Genomic DNA, 18721 nt, shown 5'->3' on the forward strand with positions numbered 1-18721 from the left:
TCCAACATACACATGTAGAAAGAGCTTTCCATCTTAACAAGAGTTGGTGATTGCAGCAGCTCCAACGTCTCAACTCACAGCGCACCAGAGAGCATCCAGGAAATGATACTTCTACTGTGTTTCTGTTCACTGGGACATGAGAGAAAGGACAGAGAGTTTATTCATGAAGAAATGATGACTCACTGCAAGGGAATCTAAGAGGGTGATAATATTTATGCTTCGGAGGAGCACGTTTACATAATATTTTGTAGTTACAGTTTTGAGCTAAATATATTTTTTTAAATGCACAGTTCTGAAAGCATTTTACGCTAACACAGCAGACAGACCTGGGTCAATTCTTTTTTTAAGTCAGCATGAAGGGCTGAGTAGCCTAAAATCATTGCTGTACAAGTTGTTGTAAGTCAAACAACAGAAATAACTCTTGAATCAGAATATTTATTCAATGGATGTGAAAAGAGATGTTAAGGACTTGAAAAAAATGTGCCACTTTTAATGTGGAGGTCCAATCAGTGCTGATCTTAAATGTCGTCCACTGACTAAATAAACAAAATAAAATCACAAAATGTCGATGAAGGAAATATACTTTCAGACAGGACTTTGGACAACATCTCTCACAGCTTCTTGCTCTGGACAGTCCAACACTTGGGATAAGAAATATACAGCAAAATAACAGATAAAAAAAAATATAAAAAGCCATTGCTGTCATTCAGTACCTTGCAGTTAGGACTGTGGATTTTGGCTTGTACCACTGAACTCTACAGTGGGGTGTGCAGGATCTCAGGGATGGGGAAGGGAGTCATGGATTACAGCTGCTTTCATGGGAACAGGTGGTAGGATTGTCCTGGCTGATATCACCCTGCTCTCCCTTTTCTCTGAATGACATTAGAATGAGATATCCAAACTGTGTCCAGTCAAGAGACCTGAAAACCAAAATGAAATCAACTTGAATTATTCTCAGAAAATACAACAAATCACAAGCTTAGTTTTTGCAGATCTGAAATTGTTTACAATGAAACAGATACTTTGAAACTAACCTTAGTCCGTGGGTCATAATTCTGCTCTTTATGAGTTCCTGCATCCACCACATGGACGATGTCATATATGGTGATGGAGGTCTCAGCAATGTTAGTGGTGAGAACAATCTTCCTCTGGGTCACTTGGGGGCGCTGGAACACTGCCTGCTGGTCTGCTACTGATAAACTAGAGTGCACTAAAAGAAAAGGGGAAAATACATTAGAAATCCTTTCTCTATACTTGGAGGACAAAAGACCAGTCTTTGTAAATCTGTCTGTACTCTCTTACATGGCAAGATCATCTGTGAGCCTGAGGAGAAGTGGTGCCTCTCCTCCAGTTTCTCTTGAACAGCCCTGATGTCCTGCCAACCAGGGAGGAAACACAACACTGCACCTGAAGCATGAGGGGAGAGCATTTTTGACAAATATGATTCAGAGCCATCATCTTAAAGGCCGCTATAAAAGCAAAAAAGGTTGGTTAGTTACCTGGCTCACCACGTCTGTCAATGTGCTCGATAACATCAGCTACTAAATCTACATCTGGTGTAACATCCTCTCTTCCTCCCTTGAACAAGATAAAATACAAATTCATGAGACACACGACAAGAGAAAAGAAACTTGCACACCAAACATACTAAAGTGGGAATACATTACAGTCTCACCTGCTTGTCTGTCTCCACTCTCTTTTGGACTTGGGCGTCCCATCTCTCTCAGCACTTCCTCCAGGTATCTGTCCCTCACTGGGTGTATGAATTGAGGCACTTTAACAATTTGGTAGACCCCAAAGTACTGGGACAGCCTCTGCTTGTCCCCAGTAGCGCTCATAAGCACCACTCGTAGGTCAGGGTTCTCCTTTAAGCTCAAACGCAGTAGAGCCAGCAGCAGGTCTGTGTTAATAATGTCCCTCTCGTGAACCTCATCCACCACCACATGGCTGATTCCCTTCAGGGACGGGTTCAACTGCAGCTTCCTCAGCAGGACGCCAAATGTGAGGAAGAGTAAGGCTCCTCTGCTCTGCTGGTCAGCTCTCAAGTCTCACCAAATAATTAAGGGCTCGCTCTCTCCCATTGCCTCCATGTCTGAAATAAAACCATTAGGTATGTAGATTATATGCTGGAACTTTCATGCTTTAGTCATAAAATGAGTCATGAATCAGTTATCTGCCCCATAGCAGGCTGTCACTAAACTACACTGTTAATAAGTCACTTATGGCCGTAGATCTTCCATGTACATCTTTAACCAAAACTCCTACCTACAAGCAAATCATTTATGTGGCAGCAAGTTGAGAGAGACAGTTCAGTGAGACACAGCCGCTGGTCTGGAAGAAGTGAAGAGGAATTACAGAGATGTCTGTCCTGAAGGAGATGAGACCAAATGTGAGGAACATGAAGCAGTTAGAGTGTATAAGCCTGGCCAGACGAGCAAGCCAGATCAAGGAAGAGCTCAAACAGGTAAAGAAAAAAAAGTTATTGACATATTTGCAATAATGATTCAGTTTTCTGACCTGTTTATGCTTTAAATTCACTGGTCCAAACAGGGAGTGAGAAAGCCATACAAAGAGGTGATAGATGTCTTCTGGGGAGACCCACACACGGCAGGTGTGAAGCCTCTATCATTTGTCCGACAGGTAATCTGTGACCCTCAAACACTACTCATCTGCAAACTGTATTAAAACTGCATGTGCAAGTTAATGCATCTTCTTTTGGCTAAACTCTCTGTCGTATTCTATGACTTCATATTTTGCAGGTTTTTGCAGCATGTCTTTACCCTCAGCTGGTGGACAGTGACAAACTGCCAGTGGACGCCAGACAGAGGGCTCAGATGCTGCTTAAGGGATGTGCTGGAGGGAGTGTAGGTAAGGGCTGTGTATGTGATATTACAATGGAAATGTTAAAGAGTCAAATCGCTCAAATTACAAAATAATTCCTACTTTTCTACTGACTTATACTGATACCTCACCAAGCAGATAGTTTTTGTTTGATTTGTCTATGTTTTGAGATATGTGTCTCCAAGATTTCTGCCGCCATCCCAGAATAAAGGAGAATTGAATTTTGTATGATGTCCTCACTGCATACACAAAACTCAGAGTGTACTGCCATGCTAATTGTTTTAAGTGTGATATTTCAATCTCTTGAGCACCACAAATTAAATTCCATTTCCAATTCCTCAGGTTCTTATACTGCTTCAGCGGGTATGCCAGAAATAGTCCAGAGAGTCTCTGAATTCATAACGAGACGAGATGGTGGAGCTCCATCTTACCCTGAAAACATATACATAAGCTCCGGCTCACAGTGGGCACTCACGGTAACAATTACTATTACTGACTTACTGTAATAGTATATGATGTGTCTCTTCCTCCTGTAGATTATTATCATCCTCTAGTTAACACAATCTTTTCCTGTGCTTATTAGAACATTCTCAACGTCTTGGTGAACAGGAAAGCTTCACCCAGAACAGGTGTGCTGACTCCATCGCCATCCTACTCCGTTTCCACTTTGTCCATAATGGAACTGGGAGCAGCTATCGTTCCCTACGACCTCAATGAGGAGCAGGGCTGGGAGCTGCAGGTGGAGGAGCTGCATCGAGCACTGGAATCTGCAAAGGGAGTCTGCAACCCTGTAGCCCTGTATGTCATCAACCCTGGAAATCCCACAGGTAGTAAAAGCTCACCAGAATGGACATCATCTAAGTATATATTTGTGTTTCAAACTATATGTATCACATGGTTGTTTTCATACCATGTTATTTGTAGGTCATGTTCAAAGCCCGAAATCAATGCAAGAGGTGATCCGGTTCGTTTCAGAGAAGAGGCTCTTCCTTCTGGCTGATGAGGTGGATGTTTTCAAGCATTGTCATTTAACCAGAGAAAATCAAAAATATGAACAAATATGTGTAAATAAACATTTGGATTTTCTGTTTGTCTCCTCCACAGGTCTATCAGGACTGTGTTTATGGGGAAAAGAGTGAATTTGTCTCTTACAAGAGGGTTCTGTCTGAGATGGGTCCTCCTTTTTCAGACACAGTGGAGCTGGCGTCCTTCCACTCAGCATCCAGAGGCATCCTGGGAGAGTACGTTCTCAGTTGGCAAAACAATCTCACCACAAGATCGACGAGACAAGAAGTCCTAAAAGTGCTTTGAAAAATGGAAATTTGAACATCTGCAATTCCATCACAGCTGGGCAATCTCCGGCTGCTGTGGAAGATCGTATGATTTGACCGAAAGCTCCAAAACAGCTACTAACTGGACTCTTCTCTCTCCCTCCAGGTGTGGTCTGCGTGGTGGGTATGTGGAGCTGGTAAATCTGGACCCTGCTGTTATGAAATACATCTACAAACTGTTCTCAAAGGACTCCTGTGCACCTGTGTTGGGTCAGTTTGCCCTGGATCTGATGATGAACCCTCCACAACCAGGAGATCCCTCATACCCACTTTATTGTGTGGTGAGACCAAAGATATGCAGTTCAGATTACTATTTTGCAGGATGTCTAATAGAATGCTTTTCTTAAGCAATTTAAAAGTGGTATTTACTCTGATATTGTTTTTGTTCTTGCCTTTAACTTCTGCAGGAGACACAACACATCAGAACCACGCTGGTTAAGAATGTAAAGAGAGTCTTTGAGGTAGTAAACAGTCTGCCGGGTTTCTGCAGCCAGCCAGTGGAAGGAGGAGCGTTTGCGTTCCCCAGACTGCATCTTCCACCTAAAGCCATTCAGAAAGCCAAGGTTACAATACTATCTCATAGAACCAAGTATTCACTGCAAAATCAGAGCAATATCATCATTAAAACAAATTTGTCACATATCTACTGTATCAGTCATAAAATATTTAACATTCACGGTTAGGTTTTTGTTTATTTTAGGAAATGGGAATGCATCCAGATGTTTTCTACTGTATCAGACTACTGGAGGAGGCCGGTGTGTTTGTCGGTCCTGGTAGTCAGTACGGACAAAAGGAGGGCACGCACCACATCAGGTACAATACATAATTTAAACCAAGCATTATTATTCTGAATACAGGCTTTATTATGCAAAAAGCATGTTTTCTAGTTAAAACAAACACGGTTTAATAACGATAAGTTGAAAATTTTACCTTTAACCCTCCTTTCTTTCTGCAGATTTTGCATTATGACCCCCGAGGACACAATGGAAGAATTACTGAGGCGCCCTGACCAGCTTTCAAACCCAGTTCATGCAGGATTTTTCTTAAACAAGGGCACTAAGAAAATAAGAGCTTCTTTTCACACTTCCATCTATCTGCAGTTCAACAATTCATTCAAACAATAAAAAAGGATCTGACCATTTTCCTCATGGTGGCAAGTGAATATTTATTGCAATAAATATGCCCAATGTCAGCTGGGATCGGCTCCAGCCCCCCGCAACCCTGAATAGGATAAACAGTTACAGATAATGGATGGATGGAAATATGACATCATTTATTGCATGCAGTCTGTTTTAATAACCTTTGGCCAATGACCCTTCTGAGTAAAATTCAACTTCTGCTTTTCAGAAAGCACAAATCACCATAAATAATAAACCACAGTCCAAAATCCAAACCAATGGATTACCTCACTCTACATGAGAGTTCATCATTTACCTCAACAATAACAGTAGCAGACAACAGTCCACTACGGATTTTTGCTCTTCAAGAGTCCTGATTAGTTAAGCAGAGTATAACTCATTTACTCAAACTTTCTTTAAGAAAACAACATTCAAACCATCATCCTCTTTGGTTCCTCTGTACCAGCCAGCAGATCCAACGCACACGTGTAGAAAGTTCTCAATGTCATCAATCCACCTCACTGTCACTGTTATCACTGTTGTGGTTCTGAGCAAAAGGGTTTGAGTCTGTATTGTTGAGCAGCTCTACGAGTAAAGAGATGAGCTTTCCGTCTTGAGAAGAGTTGTTGATTGCGTTGCTGGGATTGTTGAGGTTGCGGTACAGCATGGTCTGAATGGAAGTGCGGAGCTCCCACAGCAGCTCCCAGGTCTCAACTGATAACTCACAGCGCACCAGAGAGCATCCAGGAAAGGATACGTCCACTCTGTCTCCGTTCACTGGGACATGAGAGAAAGGACAGAGAAAGATTTGCTGCAAGTCTGAGAATCTAAGAGGGTGATAATGTTTAAGTGTTTCGGAGGAATACCTCGATATAATATTCTGTAGTTACTGTTTTGAGCAAAATGTTTTTTAATGTACATTTCTGAAATAAATTTAATTATGGAAGCTGAGAATGGTTGTGCTTGCAATTAATTTTTTTATGTCTTTATAGAGATAATTAACTCCTTATCCCGAGAAAACAAGCTTCGTTATGTTGAGATAACGACATTATTAACTCGTTATCACGGGAAAAAAACAAATGGGCGTTTCCTCTTATTACTTAAAATGTTTGGGTCAAATCAGCTGACGGTTAATGCATTTAAACGGCTCAGATAGAGGGTAGGGCATTCACAAAATACATATATGGAAATAAGGTCAAATGTATTCTAGTCACAAGAAGTATAAAACTTGTTACCTGTTCATCACTACGAGCAAATCCTTTCACATTGTCATCCAATACATTCTTTTTAGAAAAATATAGATTATAGACGCTTCAAGGCGAAATAACAAAACCTCCCAAACAGTAAACGGCTAACATGAGCACAATATCAGGTTGATTAATGCAGTGAAATTGAATCTCAATTCAGTCTGATTAAGAGGGTTCTTTTGCCCTCTAATCCTTCTCCCAAGCACCAGTGCCTTTGTCATTAAACTCCTTTTTATGGAGAGCAGGACATACCTGTCTCTGTGATATCACAGTCTGTGAGCAGCAGCAGGGCGAGTGGATGGACTGTAGAAGAGTCTCTGATGAAAACGTTCCCGTTGGACTGGATAGCGCTGAAGAATGTCAACCAGCGACTAGGGAGCTGTTCTTTTCCCCTACAACACAAAGAAAGACAATGAGTTTACATACGCACTATGAAAGTAAAATCCTGCTGTAGGTGAATTTTGGAGCACATTCAAACCTGTTCACTGAGGCGCGGTGAAGCAGTACTGGCCCTCTGTGTGTGCGGAATGACATGCTGTTGGGGCGAAAGCGCCCTTTGGTCACAGCGCCTTTCTTCACCTGAGAATAAAATAAGTGTGAGTTTTTTTTTTTACCCATGTGATGCTGGAACATCTAATGTTGGCTTTGACCCAGACAGGTGCAAGTAGGCTTTTAGATAGACAACCATACTTTCCAACTTTAATATAATAAAATGATGCAACTTAGAAACAACACAAAAACAGATAATTAAAGACATACCTCCACTACTACAGTAAGAGTCCGTATTTAGATCTTTAATGGTGCACAGCAGGAAAATAGACTGTGTAAAGTAGTATAATAGACTTGTTTGCCATGTACCTGAATGAGGTTGGGATAGAGTCCAGCCAGCAGTACAGCTTTAAGCAGCTCATCCTGGTTGCTGTGCTCGTTGTAGAGAGAAGTGTGACGCTGGCACTCATTGGCACGAGACACCACCTCGGCTTCACGCAGGTTCTCGCTGAACTGAGAGATGAGACCTGCAGCACAGAAACAGATATCGTTAAATGCCGACAATGTACTGAGACAATGTCTAAATGAATGTGTGTGTGCTCTTCAAACTAACCATTGATGAATCGTAGGCTGAACCTTGACAGAGTGTGCTTGTGCAGATATTCATCCCTGTCCTCTCTGTCCCCGTCCTGCTGAAGTCTCCTCCAGCCCAACACACCTCTAATGAACACCAAATAGTCACTGTAGCTGGACCTGTTCAGAGCCTCTTTCCCCTGGACAAACAGAATACAGACGACTGATTGATAAATAATTACTACAGGATTACAATTTATAACAAACAGGTGAGTGTTAAAACATCTCACCTTGCTAACAAGAGCTCTGTTCTGCATGCTGTTGTGAAAAGGGTCTCTGGTCAGACATGCAGCTACAGACAGCATGGGCAGAACACATCTGAACATGGCACTCAGGACCAGCACTTTGCCCAGTCGAGGGTCACACGACATGCATGAGACACGCTCTCCTAAAGGCGTCAGGGTTTCTGTCTTGTCCAGGACTCCTACAAAAGTCAACACAGACAGCTTAGACATTAATTTAATCTTGCATTCAGCATATAAAGTCAGACACACACGATGGCCACAGAACATCACTCACCAATGTCTTGTAGATTTCGGACAGCATCTCTCACAGCTACTTGATCCGGACTGTCCAACACTTGGGATAAGAAATCTACAGCCTGCACACACACAAAGTTACATCATTCAATACATCAGAAATACACAAACTAGCAGAAAAAAATACACAAAAACCATTGTTCGCATTCAGTACCTTGCAGTTTGGACTGTGGATTTTCGCTTGTACTACTAAACTCTCCAGCGGGGTGCGCAGGATCTCAGGGATGGGGAAGGGAGTCATGGATTCCAGCTGCTGTCGTGGGAACAGGTGGTAGGATTGTCCTGGCTGACATCGCCCTGCTCTCCCTTTTCTCTGAATGACATTAGAATGAGATATCCAAACTGTGTCCAGACAGGAGACCTGAAAAACCAAAATGAAACCAACTGAATTATTCTCAGAAAATACAACAAATTGCAAGGTTTACAATAAGACAGATACTTTGAAACTAACCTTAGTCCGTGGGTCATAATTCTGCTCTTTGTGAGTTCCTGCATCCACCACATGGACGATGTCATCTATGGTGATGGAGGTCTCAGCAATGTTAGTGGTGAGAACAATCTTCCTCTGGCCCACTTGGGGGCGCTGGAACACTGCCTGCTGGTCTGCTACTGATAAACTAGAGTGCACTAAAAGAAAAGGGGAAAATACATTAGAAATCCTTTCTCTATACTTGGAGGACAAAAGACCAGTCTTTGTAAATCTGTCTGTACTCTCTTACATGGCAAGATCATCTGTGAGCCTGAGGAGAAGTGGTGCCTCTCCTCCAGTTTCTCTTGAACAGCCCTGATGTCCTGCCATCCAGGGAGGAAACACAACACTGCACCTGAAGCATGAGGGGAGAGCATTTTTGACAAATGTGATTCAGAGCCATCATCTTAAAGGCCGCTATAAAAGCAAAAAAGCAAAAAAGGTTGGTTAGTTACCTGGCTCTCCATGTCTGTCAATGTGCTCGATAACATCAGCTACTAAATCTACATCTGGTGTAACATCCTCTCTTCCTCCCTTAAACAAAATAAAATATAAATGTGTGAGACACACAACAAGAGAAAAGAAACTTATGAACACAACAAGTGGGAACACACGGGTGAATATACTGGGACAGTTTTTGTAATTATATCTTGGGATCACATTCTTGTCATCAATTAAAAAAATAACCCAACATATGATACATTTCTGAGTTCCTCAAGGTATCTACTTTCTTCATGTGAAGAAATTAAATGTGTATGATATTTTTACAACATTTTGTTGTAGTTGACACAAAACTATTTTTCAGGGATGTGTTTTGATAATATCAGACACAGTTTCATTAGAGTAGGCCCTTGCTTTAGACCCTAATGACATATTTCAATGAATATTTAAACTGATTTCTTGTTTTTCTTAACCTTAAACATATGTCTAAGGTATCCTTTTAACGCCGTCCGACTGTTAACGGCATACATGTTTGTATATCACCTATATCTACTAGGGCTGTGTATTGGCAAGAATCTGGCGATACGATACGCATCATGATACAGGGATAACGATTCAATATATTGCGATATACTGTAATGCGATACTGTAAGCAAGGCAATATATTGTGATTTTTTAAATCCAATTTTAGGAAAGCTGTCATAGTAAAAAGAACACACCAGAAATACACCATGTCAGAATAGCCAAAAATAAATCTGGAGGTCAGAGGACCCCTTCGAAAATCGGCATGCCAGTTTTTCCTCGACAAAATTTAGCTTAACTTTGGAACGTTATTTTGCCTCCTTCTCGACAAGCTAGTATGACATGGTTGGAACCAATGGTACCTTAGGTTTTGTAGTTTCCTATGATGCCAGTAACTTCACTCTAGCTTTAAAACTGAGCCAGCTACAACCTCCGAAATATTGAATAGTAGCTGGGCCCGACAGTGAGTCGGATTTTTAAGAGGTTAATTAAAAATCGATAGTGTTTTTTGAGAATCAATACAGTATCGCACAACATAATATTGCGATACTCATGTGTATCAATATTTTCTTACACCCTCAAATTTTATAACGTTATATTAAAATCAAGCTGAAGCTTATGTCATTACCTCTTGTTATTTGGGGTCAACTTCCTGTTTGATGCTGACCATACACACCCATGTGATGTCACTTCCATAGCAAGGTCTCTGCACTAACTGCTTTGACTTACACTTTCCAGGGCAGAAGTACAATGCGGTTTTCTTATGTTGTCCCAATTTACCTGAATTCACCCCTACATACTCGAGTCTCACCTGCTTGTCTGTCACCGCTCTCTTTTGGACTGGCATTGGGCGTCCCATCTCTTTCAGCACATCCTCCAAGTATCTGTCCCTTACTGGGTGCATGAATCCAGGCACTTTAACTATTGGGCAGCCCCCAAAGTACTGGGACAGCCTCTGCTTGTCCCCAGTAGCGCTCATAAGCACCACTCGTAGGTCAGGGTTCTCCTTTAAGCTGGAGCGCAGCAGAGCCAGCAGCAGGTCTGTGTTAATGTCCCTCTCGTGAACCTCATCCACCACCACATGGCTGATTCCCTTCAGGGACGGGTTTGACTGCAGCTTCCTCAGCAGGACGCCCACTGTGAGGAAGAGTAAGGCTCCTCCGCTCTGCTCTGGTGGTCGGCTCTCAAGTCTCACCTGCGCAGAGAAAATAATTATTTTTTGGACAAAAACTCCAAAATATTCAGATTTTATTTTGATATTTCTGCTTTTGCTATCTCAGTACAGAACAGAAGGTGCTCCCTCTAGAGGCTATAACTGATTATTGCAATAAAACGGGTTATATAAACATGCTGTAAATAACAACTTGTGTCTACCTGATATCCCACAGAGCCTTTTAGAGCTGGACCCATCTCATGAGCGACACGATGGGCCACGGATACGGCACTGATCCGACGAGGCTGGGTCACCAGGATGTTGCACTCTGCCCCCTTTCCACCTCTCACACTCTCCTCCAACAGGAAGCGGGGGATCCGTGTCGTTTTCCCGCATCCCGTTTCACCGGCGATCACGATCACCCTGGACGACTGCACTGCCGAGATCACACGCTCACGGTGAGCATCGACCGGGAGCTCCACACTCAGCCCAGGGTTCGCGGTCTCCCATTCCTCCTGCAGGTAGGTGTTGAGCCGCTGGGCCTCATCTTCAGACAGTGGTCTGTACTGCCTGCCTGTGATGGCGTCTGTCAAGTCCTCGTCTTCCTCTTCTTCCTCCTGGTTTACCGTCTGCTGTCCTCTCATCTCTTCCTCCTCCCAAAGCTTCTGTACTTCTGTTGCCACTGGGTACTGTTAGAAAGATGAGGCATTCGTTTTAGAAATATTTTTTTGATCCCATTTGAATTGCGCCATGAATCACATACATGTATGATGTTTGTCAATTTCAAATCTAATTTTGCAAGTCAAGAAGGTTGTACTTTGATGTAAAACTGTTGAAGTATCAGACTGTGAAAATATGTAATTAGAAAGACCAACACACCCAAAAGTCACGTAAGTAACGTCTCTCTCGCTGAAGCTATGATGCCTGTGTGTTTCGTACTGGGATGTAGTCACACGAGATAACGGGTCTCACTCGTTCTTTAGCTTCCCGGCTGATAAGAGATGTAGTTCACTGAGCAGTTTCACACTAAGACCTACGACAAACTGAGATTTTCTTGACTTGCAAAATGATCTTTTGAATTGACAAACATCATACATGTGATTCATGGCGCAATTCAAACGGGATAAAAACAAATATTTATCTCATTGACTTCCGTACATATGTTTTCCGAAATAAGGTCCCATGGGATCCATTGGAAGAAGAGGGACTTCGCCTCTCTATATGCTGCTATAACAGCATCCACACTTCTGGGAAGGATTTCTACAAGATGTTAGAACCTGGCTGCAGGAACCCTTTTAGCCACAAGAACATTAAGTTGAGGTACTGATGTTGGATGACATTATTTCCTTGTTAAAAGCATATTAAAAGACTATTAAAAACCTCAGAAACAATCATAATCTGTTATCTCAGGTGTAAATAATAGGCTGCTGGGCTAACATTATGTACAGTGCTTGTATAGGATCATTTTGTAATCAACTGAGCATGATACTTGACTAGCAACAGACTGAACGTATCCAAATAATTGCTGCTGTATTGACTTTCCAGATGTGTAAAATTCCGTCTTATAGTATTGTAAACTGTTTTGCAGTGTTTCTGCGACTGTTTTCCCTTCAAGCTCATGGATCTGTTACTCAAACTGGACTTCTTGGATTGTATTTTGTGTCTCACCTGATACCTGAAGCACCACGCACCCACTAATGCAGCCCACTTTGAACTGTTTTAAGTTAACACAGGGCTGTTTCAATTAAAATTCTTCCAGGATCAAAAGTCCACAGATTATGTGTCCATAAACTTTTGGCTATGTAGTACACACACATGATAGGAAAATCTCTTCCCCCCTTTCTCACATGAGGTGAAGACTGACCTGTGCAAGGTACTCTCTCATGTGTTCCTCCAGGTATTCTGGGACTTCCAGGGGGAGGGGGCGTTTCTCTCGCTCTCCGGCCTCCCTCACCTTCTCTCGATGGTACTTGACGTGAGACAGCGGGTTGTTGTCTTTATCCAGCAGCCCCAGCTCCTGGACCAGGTGACATGATGCATGTTTTTAACACAGCTCTAAACATGTAGGTAAAGGTATAGTAGTTTTCCCAAAAATGATCCCCACCTTCAGTTTCATGCAGGCAAGAGCTGCAGCTTTCCTCTCCGCTATCATCCGGCTGGTCGCCGTGGCGGAGAACGTCAACTCCTCTGGCCAGTGCAGCGTCAGGTCGCACTTCTTTAGCTTCCCTCCTGTTGTTCTGTACTGCATTAGCTCCTGTAAAGATAGAGAAAACAAACAGACAGTTTAGAATACACGATGAGTTAAGAGCTTAGCTTTCATTGTGCAAAGGATGAGAGCTACCGACCCTGATTCTGTTGGATGACGTGGCCACCTGGATGACCCTGGTGAGGAGAGATTTAGGTTGTGGAAACAAGGAAAGCGCTTCAGAGATATTGGAGGGGTCTTCTTTGGGAGGCAGATATTGGTTTTGTTCATCTGCTTTCCCTCTCGAAGCAAGGACGCTTTTAGCCCAAGAGTCTTCCTCGTCATTATAGAGTTGTGATTGTAGGGTTCCCTTGCCAGCTCCCCTCCTAGGTAGCTGATTATTTGGACCAATGACACCCATTTCCTGTACAGGGGAAGGGATCAAATATCACTACATACTCAAGTACAAACGTGCCTACTTTATAATAAAGTCTGAGGTCAAGGCAGCTTACTCTGAGCTTCAAACAAGCAGCAGCTGCAGCATATCTTTCTGCATCGATTTTCTTGGAGGCAAAACCCTCCTCTTCCATCTTGCAGGGCCACGACAGTGTGACAGTGGCTTTCTACAGACACACACAGTTACAAAACAAAAGCTTAAATTACATTGTGACATTAGCTCTCAGACAGTGGACATGATGTCTCCAGAAACACCCATGACTTTGTATGATATGGTTGTATCACCATATCTGAATTACTGTGTGGAAGTTTGGGGTAACACTTATAAAAGCAACTTACAACCATTATGCAGACTACAAAAAGAGAGCAATCAGGATAGTAAATAATGTGGGATATAGGGAACACATGAACACACTGTTTTTAAAGTCACATGCACTGAAATTCATGGATTTGGTCAAATTTATCCATCCATCCATCCATCTTCAACCGCTTATCCGGGATCGGGTTGCGGGGGCAACAGCTCCAGCAGGGGACCCCAAACTTCCCTTTCCCGGGCCACATTAACCAGCTCTGACTGGGGGATCCCGAGGTGTTCCCAGGCCAGAGTAGAGATATAATTTCTCCACCTAGTCCTGGGTCTTCCCCGTGGTCTCCTCCCAGCTGGTCGTGCCTGGAACACCTCCCAAGGGAGGCGCCCAGGAGGCATCCGTGCTAGATGCCCGAACCACCTCAACTGGCTCCTTTCGACGCAAAGGAGCAAGGACTCTACTCCGAGTCCCTCACGGATGACTGAGCTTCTTACCCTATCTCTAAGGGAGACGCCAGCCACCCTCCTGAGGAAACCCATTTCGGCCGCCTGCACCCGCGACCTCGTTCTTTCGGTCATGACCCAACCCTCATGACCATAGGTGAGAGTAGGAACGAAGATTGAACGGTAGATCGAGAGCTTTGCCTTCCGGCTCAGCTCTCTTTTCGTCACAATGGTGCAGTAAAGCGAATGCAATACCGCCCCTGCTGCTCCGATTCTCCGACCAATCTCACGTTCCATCGTCCCCTCACTCGCGAACAAGACCCCGAGATACTTGAACTCCTTAAATTTGGTCAAATTTAAAACCGCAATAATTATGTTCAAAGCAAGATATAATTCACTTCCAGGGGTTATAATTTAAGAGGAAAATTGAATTTTAAAAAGCATTGTGTTCTTACAACAAAGAAGAGTATGTGTATTTCAGTGGGGTGGATTTGTGGAATGGGTTAGGAGGTGATGGGTTGAAGCGGAGCACAAATATAAATCAATTTAAAAAGCTATACAAAAAAGAGATATGTGGAAGGGTTGCGTTAAAGGTTGGTTATATACTTTTTAACTCTGGATGGATTAGTGGGATGTAAATAAACTTGGGATGCTGTTCATATATTTAATTTGGGATGTAAATAAATCTGGTATAGTTTATATATATTATCATTCTATCATATATGAGTTATTAGAGGAGAAGTGAGAAAGAGGTAGGGAAATATAACTTTTACTTCTACCTACTCCTTTTCACACACTATTACTCTTGTTTTATTTGTTATTATTTTGCATCTGTTTTTATTAATTTTTTTTTTTATTATTATTTTTGGGGGCATTTTTTAAGCGTTTATTGATAGGACAGTGGATAGAGTCTTGGAAAGGGGGAGAGAGAGAGAGATGACATGCGGAAAGGTCCACAGGCCGGATTCGAACCCGGGTCCACCGCTGCCAGGTCTGAGCCTTGGCCACACATGGGCGCCCGCTCTACCGACTGAGCTAGCCAGGTCATTCATTCATTCATGTAGTTTCTGACCTTGACCCCCGCATTGTCCGTGCAGCTGTACTGGATGAGCTGCGACAGGTCGTTGACTCCCAGTGAACGAGAGATGGTGTTATTCAAGAGACATTTAGGATCCGGGAACTCCTTCAGGAGGTTTGGGTTATCTAAACAGAACAGAGGAAGGTCACAGCAAGGTCAACGAGGTTTTATTCACCACTATAAACTCAGGTTAAAACAGTAAATAGAAGCACGTTGAGGATTGTCCTTGAGGTTTAGTGCTGTTAGATAACTCTCACCTCGTCTGGTGTCCAGATGTGATGTCCCCTGCTCCTGAAGGCTCCGTGCTCTTGTCCCGTACCACCGTGTCTCTCTGCCCCAGTTGGACGCTGTTGTTTGTCCTCCAGTATGAAGACTTTTCACAACATTACACAACGATCTGAACCGCACGAGTAAAGCACCGGGCGACGCCATCGTTACTCTGAGAGCTCTTCTTCTTCTTCTTCTTCTGCGGCTGAATGAAGTAGACTCACCGGAGTGTTCACAGCGACACATCTGGCGAGGAGTGGGAATTGTTTTATTTACTGGTGGAGCTGTAAGCACTATTTAAAGTGGCAGTAGGCAACAATATTTTGGCATAATTTGGCAAAAATTCCATAATAACCTTTCAGCATATTGTAATTCAAGTGATCTGAGAGAAAACTACACCTCTGCACCTCCTCATGGCTCTGTTTACAGGCTTTAGAAAATCTTGCCCGTGACGGCAGACTTTGACCAATCACAGGGCATTTCAGAGAGAGCGTTCCTTTTGGCTGTTCCACAAAAGGAAATGCGCGTTCACGTCTGGTCTCTGCAGATAGTGAAAGCCTCGGTCAATGGCGGAACAACCTACTGAAAAGCTTGCTATTCCAGCATTGGCAGCAACTGCCTACACCTCAAAACAACCCAAAAAAAGAAAGACAGACTTTCAAAAAGACAGTCCAAACTGTTGATGTCGTTAGAAGATGATGTGTTGCTCGCTGCGGTAGCCTCCTCAGATGTAGCGAGCACATATGAAGCGCGTGCATATGCCCGTTCTCGTGTGGGGGGAGGGGCTTCGGACAGAGAGGGGAGAGCGGAGAGAGGAGAGAGAGGAGAGAGCAGCTCGAGGGGATGCAGGATTTTGCGTTTTCCGGATTTCTACGCACTGCAGCTTTAAAGCAGGGGTGCACACACTTTTTCAGCATGCGAGCTACTTATAAAATGACCAAGTCAAAATGATCTACCTACTATAAAAATGCAAAACATATATTTATTTATAAATATATTGAGTATTCTTTATATGTACAATATATGTTGGTGTACCTTGCATAACTGCATGAACCCATATTGTACAATATAACTGTACATGTGTTGTCATTACCTTACTCTGATGACTTGCACTGAATGGAATCAGCTAGGGATGCATAGTCCGGACAGTAGCTGCTGATAGCCAGCCTCAAGCACACTTCCAAATGATCATCAGTCAAAGTGGAACTGCATTTGGACTTAATAATCTTCATGTGGGAAAAGGCTGACTCGCATAAATAAGTGGAGCCGAATAATGCAGTCAAGGAGGTAGCACATTTCCTCATGTTGAGGTACTTTTCCTCTGTGAGGAAGTTCCAGAACTGTCCATGAGCCCTGGACTTAAGCTGAATGTCAGCTTGTAGTGTCAAAATCTCATCCTCCACTCCAGATGAGTTCAGGTGAAACCGTGTTGCAATTTGTTGGCTGACGTCTATTTTAAATTTATTTATTTATTTTTTTTTTTATAATGCCATGCGATCTACCCACACTACCTTTGCGATCGACCGGTAGATCGCGATCGACGTATTGGGCACCCCTGATTTAAAGGGACTATTTGTAACTTTCAGAAATGCTTGTTAACAGCGACACCTGTGGTCGTGAAATCAACGAAAGTCAGCGTCGAGCTCGCGCTTGTGCTCGCTCTAAATAGACATGGACGAGCATCGCTCAAAACAGTGAGGCGACACACGTCAGCTAAAACTAGTGATGGCGAGCTGCAGCTTCATGAAGCTTTGAAGCTTTCCAGCAAATTGGTTCGGAAAAGGGTTCATTTCTCGAGGCTTCATGTGCACACGAAACCACCTGGTGGTCAAAGAGTGTAAAACAGGCAGATATGATCTTAACCATGTGATCTGTGATATACTGTATTTTGCGCCAGTAACGGCTGTTGGGAATGACTATAAACAATGAAAAAAATATATATTGCCATGTAATCCATTTATATCTATATAATATATAATATAATGTATATTTTCTAGTCAGTATATTATGAGTATATAACATACATGTATAATAAACTGTAATTGTTTTATGAGTAATGCATCTTATGTGGGTAAACCAATCCTTTGGTCAATAATTGTATTGTTGTGTAGTGTAATATAATATAATAATGGCAGGGGGGGGGGTAATATTAGTATTCTGTGTCACTTCTGGAAAGTGGCATTGGTTCAACCAGTGAAGATCTGAACCACTTCCTGAACCAGTCAGCGGTATGGCCGGGCAGCGAGGCTTCGGACGTCATCAATGACGTCATTGGTCTAAAATGATACAAGCCTCGATACGCGCATCGCGGAGAACTTCCTGGATTACTCATCACACGCTCCGAAGCCTCAGCACAGCACGTAACATCACTAGCTAAAACCACAATATCACTCTATATTTCAGCTGCTTGGCAGTAATGTTAGCTGACCAGACGAAGGTCTCTCCATGAATCACTGCTGATCCTAGTGTTGGCTTTTCCTGCCTCAGGCAGCGGGGCTCCTCAACGAGTTACGTTATCGCCTCCCGACCGCAGCCGGCAGCCGCAGGGAGACAACGGCACCCGGTGGGTAACGAGACGACAACGTAACAGGTGGAGGAGCCCCGTCAATTCACAGAACACGGAAAACCTCTGTTGGTCTGGAGGAGCTGCAGCATTTATTTCTGCACAAACGTCCACTGTACATTCACTAGATATTCTCAGAGCTAAACTAACTCTTCTGCAGTGTGGAGTGAGCGCGCGTTCACGTCTAGTAGAGGTGGAGCGAGTACGCGAGAACGCGCGCTCTGTCTGAGTGAAGGTAAGCAGGCAGCGGAGACAAGGCTCCGGCCACACGCGAGCGCGCATATGCGAACGCGCATGTGTGGCGACCCGCTACATTTATACGCTTAAAAAGTTACAGTCCCTTTAAAACGAATCCCTTAGAAATAACATTAACATATAACATACACAGTAACATAACAATTCATCTTTAATTAATTTGCAAAAGCTTTTTGGAATAATATGGAATGTTTGTCCTGTTCCTTTATTATTAAGATATGCTTTTTTTTAAAGGTGTATCAATATATCCATTAAAGGGACTGTTTGTAACTTCTTACACGTATAAATCAATCCGGGTCGGTGTCCCATGCGTGCTCGCGTGTGGCTACGCTGTTCAGGAAAGACTCCAACACAAACTACACAGAAGAACCTAAACCGCAAAG

General features: G+C 43.1%; 2 protein-coding genes and 1 long non-coding RNA gene across 3 annotated transcripts; 1 reads left to right on the plus strand and 2 right to left on the minus strand.

Annotated features, from left to right (window-relative positions):
• Positions 1–855: 855 nt before the first annotated feature.
• On the minus strand, positions 856–2069 carry LOC119499349. Its single transcript, XR_005209382.1, has 5 exons — positions 1676–2069; positions 1500–1578; positions 1303–1407; positions 1035–1210; positions 856–920 (listed from the first exon to the last, which is right to left on the minus strand). It is a non-coding gene; the product is annotated as an uncharacterized LOC119499349 (long non-coding RNA).
• A 257-nt stretch (positions 2070–2326) lies between these two features.
• LOC119499113 (alanine aminotransferase 1-like) lies at positions 2327–5296 on the plus strand. The gene is made up of 11 exons (XM_037788349.1): positions 2327–2464; positions 2551–2640; positions 2760–2883; positions 3184–3317; positions 3425–3668; positions 3766–3845; positions 3946–4082; positions 4279–4453; positions 4580–4735; positions 4873–4985; positions 5128–5296. Exons 1-11 carry the CDS (start codon positions 2360–2362, stop codon positions 5294–5296), a joined length of 1527 nt encoding a protein of 508 aa, XP_037644277.1. The 5' UTR covers positions 2327–2359.
• Positions 5297–5316: 20 nt separating this feature from the next.
• On the minus strand, positions 5317–15769 carry LOC119499178 (ATP-dependent RNA helicase DHX30-like). The gene is made up of 19 exons (XM_037788432.1): positions 15511–15769; positions 15248–15378; positions 13481–13591; positions 13129–13392; positions 12888–13037; positions 12648–12800; positions 11005–11472; positions 10442–10825; positions 9123–9201; positions 8918–9022; positions 8650–8825; positions 8353–8559; positions 8179–8260; positions 7890–8083; positions 7640–7799; positions 7396–7553; positions 7016–7116; positions 6790–6929; positions 5317–6067 (listed from the first exon to the last, which is right to left on the minus strand). The coding sequence occupies exons 1-19, from the start codon at positions 15764–15766 to the stop codon at positions 5799–5801; spliced, it is 3588 nt and encodes a 1195-aa protein (XP_037644360.1). The 5' UTR covers positions 15767–15769; the 3' UTR covers positions 5317–5798.
• Between the last annotated feature and the right edge of the window lie 2952 nt (positions 15770–18721).

The sequence above is a fragment of the Sebastes umbrosus genome, chromosome 12, assembly GCF_015220745.1.
Source record: "Sebastes umbrosus isolate fSebUmb1 chromosome 12, fSebUmb1.pri, whole genome shotgun sequence".
In the NCBI taxonomy this organism is placed as follows: domain Eukaryota; kingdom Metazoa; phylum Chordata; class Actinopteri; order Perciformes; family Sebastidae; genus Sebastes; species Sebastes umbrosus.